The sequence below is a fragment of the Oncorhynchus gorbuscha genome, unplaced genomic scaffold, assembly GCF_021184085.1.
Source record: "Oncorhynchus gorbuscha isolate QuinsamMale2020 ecotype Even-year unplaced genomic scaffold, OgorEven_v1.0 Un_scaffold_8665, whole genome shotgun sequence".
Lineage (NCBI taxonomy): Eukaryota > Metazoa > Chordata > Actinopteri > Salmoniformes > Salmonidae > Oncorhynchus > Oncorhynchus gorbuscha.
In genome coordinates, this window is record NW_025751790.1 from 5,162 (window position 1) to 14,284 (window position 9,123).

The 9,123-nt window shown below is 51.0% G+C and overlaps 1 protein-coding gene across 1 annotated transcript; it reads left to right on the forward strand.

The window, feature by feature from the left end:
• Positions 1 to 315: 315 nt before the first annotated feature.
• On the forward strand, positions 316 to 1,809 carry LOC124029992 (extensin-like; the record flags this gene model as incomplete). The annotated part of the gene is made up of 2 exons (XM_046341520.1): positions 316 to 1,323; positions 1,381 to 1,809. Coding segments are annotated over 2 exons (1,437 nt in total), but the record flags the coding sequence as incomplete, so codon positions are not given.
• Positions 1,810 to 9,123: the final 7,314 nt, after the last annotated feature.

Below are 9,123 nucleotides of genomic sequence, written 5' to 3' on the forward strand. Positions count from 1 at the left end.
AACACCCCTCACACACACACACACACACACACACACACACACACACACACACACACACACACACACACACACACACACACACACACACACACACACACACACACACACACACACACACACACACACTAGTATAGTTGACTCCTCATGCAGTTGTTCTACAGTAAATTATAATATATTAGCCTGTTTGTATTATTAGCATGGTATCGTACTGTTGTGTTGGTTATTGTTACAATCTTAGATAGAAAGCACAACTCCTGTTTCCCCCAACAACCCACAGCCCCCACCCAAAACGCCTGTCCCCACACCTACCCACAGCCCCCACCCAAACGCCTGTCCCCCACCTACCCACAGCCCCCCACCCAAACGCCTGTCCCACACCTACCCACAGCCCCACCCAAACGCCTGTCACCACACCTACCCACAGCCCCACCCAAACGCCTGTCACCACACCTACCCACAGCCCCCACCCAAACGCCTGTCACTACACCTACCCACAGCCCCACCCAAACGCCTGTCCTCACACCTACCCACAGCCCCCACCTAAAACGCCTGTCACCACACCTACCCACAGCCCCACCCAAACGCCTGTCACCACACCTACCCACAGCCCCCACCCAAACGCCTGTCACCACACCTACCCACAGCCCCCACCCAAACGCTTGTCACCACACCTACCCACAGCCCCCACCCAAACGCCTGTCCCCACACCTACCCACAGCCCCCCACCCAAACGCCTGTCACCACACCTACCACAGCCCCCACCCAAACGCCTGTCACCACACCTACCCCAGCCCCCACCCAAACGCCTGTCCCCACACCCACCCACAGCTCCCCCACCCAAACACCTGTCACCACACCTACCCACAGCCCCACCCAAACGCCTGTCCCCACACCTACCCACACAGCCCCCACCCAAACGCCTGTCCCCACACCTACCCACAGCCCCCAAACGCCTGTCACCACACCTACCCACAGCCCCCACCCAAACGCCGTCACCACACCTACCCACAGCCCCCACCCAAACGCCTGTCACTACACCTACCCACAGCCCCCACCCAAACGCCTGTCCTCACACCTACACCACAGCCCCCACCTAAACGCCTGTCACCACACCTACCCACAGCCCCACCCAAACGCCTGTCACCACACCTACCACAGCCCCCACCCAAAACGCCTGTCACCACACCTACCCACAGCCCCCACCCAAACGCTTGTCACCACACCTACCCACAGCCCCCACCCAAACGCCTGTCCCACACCTACCCACAGCCCCCACCCAACGCCTGTCACCACACCCTACCCACAGCCCCCACCCAAACGCCTGTCACCACACCTACCCACAGCCCCCACCCAAACGCCTGTCCCCACACCCACCCACAGCCCCCACCCAAACACCTGTCACCACACTACCACAGCCCCCACCCAAACGCCTGTCACCACACCTACCCACAGCCCCCACCCAAACGCCTGTCCCCACCCACCCAAACACCTGTCACCACACTCCACCTACCCACAGCCCCCACCCAAACGCCTGTCACCACACCTACCCACAGCCCCCACCTAACGCCTGTCACCACACCTACCCACAGCCCCCACCTAAACGCCTGTCACCACACCTACCCACAGCCCCCACCCAAACGCCTGTCACCACACCTACCCACAAAGCCCCCACCCAACGCCTGTCACCACACCTACCCACAGCCCCCACCCAAAACGCTGTCCCCACACCCACCCACAGCCCCCACCCAAACACCTGTCCCACCTACCGATGGACAACTTCTACTTGAAGAGTCACTTCCAGCATCGTAAGTCCCACCTCACAGTTAAAAAGAACCGCCCCACCCCCAGACAGACAACCAATGGAATAAGAGAAAAAACCATGCAGGTGATTGGATGGATACAGGATTTTTGCTTATACACAACGGACCAAACTCTAACCAACCTGAAACGGATTGATGTCTTATCAATAACGTACTGAAACCACCTTGTCTGATGAGGACAATGATATGTTGAGTGATATGAATGACGTATATTTAATCAATGATATGTTGAGTGATATGAATGACGTATATTTAATCAATGATATGTTGAGTGATATGAATGACGTATATTTAATCAATGATATGTTGAGTGATGTGATTGATGTATATTTAGTCAATGATATGTTGAGTGATATGAATAGCGTATATTTAGTCAATGATATGTTGAGTGATATGAATTATGTATATTTAGTCAATGATATGTTGAGTGATGTGATTGATGTATATTTAGTCAATGATATGTTGAGTGATGTGATTGATGTATATTTAGTCAATGATATGTTGAGTGATGTGATTGATGTATATTTAGTCAATGATATGTTGAGTGATATGTATGTTTGTGTTGAGTGTGTGAACACGTGCTTGTGTGTGTGTGTGTGTGTGTGCTTAATAGTGTGAGCGCATGCCTGCGTGTGTTGAGAGCACAGTGCCACAGACTGACATGATATAGACATCGATCGCAGTTAATACCACAGACAGACAGACGGATATAGACATCAATTGTAGTTAATACCACAGACAGACATGAGATAGAAACATCGATCGTAGTTAATACCACAGACAGACATGAGATAGAAACATCGATCGTAGTTAATACCACAGACAGACATGATATAGACATCGATCGTAGTTAATACAGACAGACATGATATAGACATCGATTCCGTAAAGTTAATACCACAGACAGACAGACATGATAGACATCGATCGTAGTTAATACCACAGACAATTTATGAGATAGAAACATCGATCGTAGTTAATACCACAGACTGACATGATATGAAACATCGATCGTAGTTAATACCACAGACAGATAGACAGACATGATATAGACATCGATCGTAGTTAATACCACAGACTGACATGATATAGACATCGATCGTAGTTAATACCACAGACTGACATGATATAGACATCGATCGTAGTTAATACCACAGACAGACAGACATGATATAGACATCGATCGTAGTTAATACCACAGACTGGACGTGATATAGACATCGATCGTAGTTAGAGTGACAATGACAGACAATGAAATTTCCATATAAACTACATCCTCCTGTTGCAGTATACCAGTATCATCATTCACCAACCAGCCTGGAACATTGACACATTATTGATTATCAATATCACTAATCACTTTTGTACAGTGTAAAGGGAGCAGACCAGACAACCAGCCACTATCCCTGTGTTGGCATACAGCATCAGGGTCCTATTCATTAACACACGCAATGGACAATGTTGGAAATGTTTTGCAATGGAAACCCGGATATGAGCATTTCTTACAGGACAAGGCCAGATAGTCCCTCTCCCGTTTCCATTAGTTACAGGATAAGGCCAGATAGTCCTCTCCCCGTTTCCATTAGTTACAGGACAAGGCCAGATAGTCCCTCTCCCCGTTTCCATTAGTTACAGGACAAGGCTAGATAGTCCTCTCCCCGTTCCATTAGTTACAGGACAGAAGCCAGATAGTCCTCTCCCCGTTTCCATTAGTTACAGGACAAGGCCAGATAGTCCCTCTCCCCGTTTCCATTAGTTACAGGACAAGGCCAGATAGTCCTCTCCCCGTTTCCATTAGTTACAGGACAGGCCAGATAGTCCCTCTCCCCGTTTCCATTAGTTACAGGACAAGGGCTAGATAGTCCCCTCTCCCCGTTTCCATTAGTTACAGGACAAGGCCAGATAGTCCTCTCCCCGTTTCCATTAGTTACAGGACAAGGCCAGATAGTCCTCTCCCGTTTCCATTAGTTACAGGACAAGGCCAGATAGACCCTCTCCCGTTTCCATTATTTACAGGACAATGCCAGATAGTCCCTCTCCCCGTTTCCATTAGTTACAGGACAAGGCCAGATAGTCCTCTCCCCGTTTCCATTAGTTACAGGACAAGGCCAGATAGACCCTCTCCCCGTTTCCATTAGTTACAGGACAAGGCCAGATAGTCCCTCTCCTGTTTCCATTAGTTACAGGACAAGGCCAGATAGTCCCTCTCCTGTTTTCCATTAGTTACAGGACAAGGCCATAGTCCCTCTCCTGTTTTCCATTAGTTACAGGACAAGGCCAGATAGTCCCTCTCCCTGTTTCCATTAGTTACAGGACAAGGCCAGATAGTCCTCTCCCCTGTTTCCATTAGTTACAGGACAAGGCCAGATAGTCCCTCTCCCGTTTCCATTAGTTTTCTTCATTTGCTGCTTTAATGAATACGACCCAGGGATGTAGGAGGGTAAACGCTCGTAAACTATTGTTTAAACACCCTTTACTTGGTGAACAGTGTTGTTGTTTAAAACACCCATTTACTTGCGAACAGTGTTGTTGTTTAAACACCCATTTACTTGGTGAACAGTGTTGTTGTTTAAACACCCCTTTTACTTGGTGAACACTGTTGTTGTTTTTAAACACCCATTTACTTAGTGAACAGTGTTAACTATTGTTTAAACCCCATTTACTTAGTGAACAGTGTTAACACATCTACTATGCTCAGGTGTCATATCTACCACTACATCCTGGTTAGAATCCTTTGCTAACTAACAGTGAATGTTGCCGCAACCTTGTCTTGAGGTTGCTCAGAGCGTTAAGGTAGGTTCCCCTACTCTGATTGACCAAGCACAGAGAGAGGGGTCCAAGCTGTGTGTGTGTGTGTGTGTGTGTGTGTGTGTGTGTGTGTGTGTGTGTGTGCGGCGTGCGTGCGTGCGTGCGTGCGTGCGTGCGTGCGTGTGTGTGTGTGTGTGTGTACAAGGACAATGGAAGGCAACAATAGTGAGCTTTCCTCTAACCTTTGACCCCAGTATCTGTGTGGCCAATCAGATGACACCTCTCTCCCTCCTACCTCCTTCTCCCATCATCCCTCTCTCTCTTGGCTCATTTGCTCAGTGGAACAGACAGAGAGTACTGTGCTGGAATAAGAGCTTGTGTTTTTACAAACAAACAAAAATGAATTAATTACATAAGAACAATAATTGTATAATATTCATAACATTTACTTTAAAAAACAAAATGTGTATATCATGTGTTTAGGTTATTTTTTTCAGCTTATATATTTTTGTTCATTATTTTTTTATTTTGTTAAGAAAAGTTCGGAGTCCATGGAGACAGGCACTCTTAACAACAACTGACATGGGGGAGAGGAGGAAGAGATGGGAAGGAGAGGTGAGGCGACAAGACAGGAGGTGGAGTGATCCCTCCGCTCTCTCCCTGTCCCTCCCTCTCCCTCTCTCTCGCTCTCTCCCTGTCCCTCCCTTCCCCTCTCTCTCTCCCCGTGCCTCTGCTCTCTCGTCCTTCCCTCTCTCTCTCTCCCCGTGCCTCCCTCTCGCTCTCTCCCTGTCCTTCCCTCTCTCTCTCTCCCCGTGCCTCCCTCTCGCTCTCTCCCTGTCCTTCCCTCTTCTCTCTCCCGTGCCTCCCCTCTCGCTCTCTCCTGTCCTTCCCTCCTCTCTCTCTCATCCGTAGAACTCCTCCTGTTTGTCAGGGTTCTGGTAGGTGACGGTGGTCTGTTTGGGTTCCTCCAGCGTGTAGCTGCCTTCATCTTTCTTCTCTTCATTCTGTACACCAGCAGCATGACCAGGAACGCTGCAAACAGAGCCCCCACTCACGCCCCCACTATCACCGCTGTGGATGGAGATGGAGGGAGAGAGAACAGGAAGGAAGGAAGGGAAGAGGAGAGAGGGGGAGGGGAGAGCAGGAGGGAAGGAAGGAAGAGGAGAGAGGGAGGGACAAGGGAGAGAGCGAGAGGGATGGGATGGGGAGAGAGGAGAGGGAGGGACGGGGGAGAGAGAGAGGAGGGAGAGATGGGGGAGAGAGAAGGGAGGGACGGGAGGGAGGGATGGGGAGAGAGCGAGGGGGAGGGACAGGGAGAGAGAGAGGGGGGACAGGGAGAGAGCGAGAGGGAGGGACAGGGGGAGGGGAGGGAGGGAGGGAGGGACGGGGAGGAGGGAGGGACGGGGGGAGGGAGGGATGGGGAGAGAGTGAGGAGGGATGGGGAGAGAGTGAGGGAGGGATAGGGAGAGAGTGAGGGAGGGACAGGGAGAGGAGCGAGGAGGGGAGGGACAGGGAGAGAGCGAGAGGGAGGGACAGTGGGAGGAGAGGGAGGGAGGGAGGGACGGGGAGGGAGGGATGGGGAGAGAGTGAGGGGAGGGATGGGGAGAGCGAGAGAGAGAGAGAGAGGGAGGGACAGGGGGAGAGCGAGAGGAGGGGACAGGGAGGGACGGGGAGAGAGGGAGGGGAGGGACGGGGGGAGGGAGGGATGGGGAAGAGAGTGAGGGAGGATGGGGAGAGAGTGTGGGAGGGATAGGAGAGAGTGAGGGGAGGGACAGGGAGAGAGCGAGAGGAGGGACAGGGAGAGAGAGAGGGAGTGACAGGGAGAGAGAGAGGAGGGACAGGGAGAGAGCGAGAGGGAGGACAGGGGGAGAGCGAGAGGGAGGACGGGGGAGAGAGGGAGGGAGGGATGGGGAGGGAGGGATGGGGAGAGAGGAGGGAGGGATGGGGAGAAAGAGGAAGGGATAGGGAGAGAGTGAGGGAGGGATGGGAGAGGCGATAGGGAGGGACGGGAGAGAGCGAGGGAGGGGGAGAGAACGAGGGAGGGAGAGAGGGGAGGGATGGGGAGGGAGAGAGTGAGGGAGGGATGGGGGGGAGAGAGAGAGAGGGAGGGGGGAGAGAGAGAGGGAGGGATGGGGAGAGAGCGAGAGAGAGGGACGGGCAGAGAGCGAGAGGGAGGGGACAGGGAGAGAGCGAGGAGGGATGGAGAGAGAGAAATATGGTCAAACATTGTAGAAGTTATTCTAAATAAGACAGAAGATGTAAAGAAACCACCAGAAACAAACACACCATGTGGTGCTGACCCACAGCTTCTATTGGCCTACTGGAGATTAGACCAGAAACAAACACACCATGTGGTGCTGACCCGGCTTCTATTGGCCTACTGGAGATTAGACCAGAAACAAACAAACACACCATGGCCTACCGGAGATTAGACCAGAAACAAACACACCATGTGGTGCTGACTTCTATTGGCCTACTGGAGATTAGACCAGAAACAAACACACCATGTGGTGCTGACCCATGACTTCTATTGGCCTACTGAGATTAGACCAGAAACAAACACACCATGTGGTATGACCCACGGCTTCTATTGGCCTACTGGAGATTAGACCAGAAACAAACACACCATGTGGTGCTGACCCACGGCTTCTATTGGCCTACTGGAGATTAGACCAGAAACAAACACACCATGTGGTGCTGACCCGGCTTCTATTGGCCTACTGAGATTAGACCAGAAACAAAACACACCATGTGGTGCTGACCATCGACTTCTATTGGCCTACTGGAGATTAGACCAGAAACAAACACACCATGTGGTGCTGACCCACGACTTCTATTGGCCTACTGGAGATTAGACCAGAAACAAACACACCATGTGGTGCTGACCTGGCTTCTATTGGCCTACTGAGATTAGACCAGAAACAAACACACCATGTGGTGCTGACCATGACTTCTATTGGCCTACTGGAGATTAGACCAGAAACAAACACACCATGTGGTGCTGACCCCGGTTTCTATTGGCCTACTGGAGATTAGACCAGAAACAAACACACCATGATTATGACCCACTAACGGCTTCATTGGCCTACTGGGATTAGACCAGAAAACACACCATGTGGTGCTGACCCACGGCTTCTATTGGCCTACTGGAGATTAGACCAGAAACAAACACACCATGTGGTGCTGACCCACGGCTTCTATTGGCCTACTGGAGATTAGACCAGAAACAAACACACCATGGTGCTGACCCACGGCTTCTATTGGCCTACTGGAGATTAGACCAGAAACAAACACACCATGGTGCTGACCCACGGCTTCTATTGGCCTACTGGAGATTAGACCAGAAACAAACACACCATGTGGTGCTGACCCACGGCTTCTATTGGCCTACTGGAGATTAGACCAGAAACAAACACACCATGTGGTGTGACCCACAGCTTCTATTGGCCTACTGGAGATTAGACCAGAAACAAACACACCATGTGGTGCTGACCCACGGCTTCTATTGGCCTACTGGAGATTAGACCAGAAACAAACACACCATGTGGTGCTGACCAACGGCTTCTATTGGCCTACTGGAGATTAGACCAGAAACAAACACACCATGTGGTGCTGACCCACGGCTTCTATTGGCCTACTGGAGATTAGACCAGAAACAAACACACCATGTGGTGCTGACCCACGGCTTCTATTGGCCTACTGGAGATTAGACCAGAAACAAACACACCATGTGGTGCTGACCAACGGCTTCTATTGGCCTACTGGAGATTAGACCAGAAACAAACACACCATGTGGTGCTGACCAACGGCTTCTATTGGCCTACTGGAGATTAGACCAGAAACAAACACACCATGTGGTGCTGACCAACGGCTTCTATTGGCCTACTGGAGATTAGACCAGAAACAAACACACCATGTGGTGCTGACCAACGGCTTCTATTGGCCTACTGGAGATTAGACCAGAAACAAACACACCATGTGGTGCTGACCCACGGCTTCTATTGGCCTACTGGAGATTAGACCAGAAACAAACACACCATGTGGTGCTGACCCACGGCTTCTATTGGCCTACTGGAGATTAGACCAGAAACAAACACACCATGTGGTGCTGACCCACGGCTTCTATTGGCCTACTGGAGATTAGACCAGAAACAAACACACCATGTGGTGCTGACCCACGGCTTCTATTGGCCTACTGGAGATTAGACCAGAAACAAACACACCATGTGGTGCTGACCCATCGGCTTCTATTGGCCTACTGGAGATTAGACCAGAAACAAACACACCATGTGGTGCTGACCCACGGCTTCTATTGGCCTACTGGAGATTAGACCAGAAACAAACACACCATGTGGTGCTGACCAACGGCTTCTATTGGCCTACTGGAGATTAGACCAGAAACAAACACACCATGTGGTGCTGACCAACGGCTTCTATTGGCCTACTGGAGATTAGACCAGAAACAAACACACCATGTGGTGCTGACCCACGGCTTCTATTGGCCTACTGGAGATTAGACCAGAAACAAACACACCATGTGGTGCTGACCCACGGC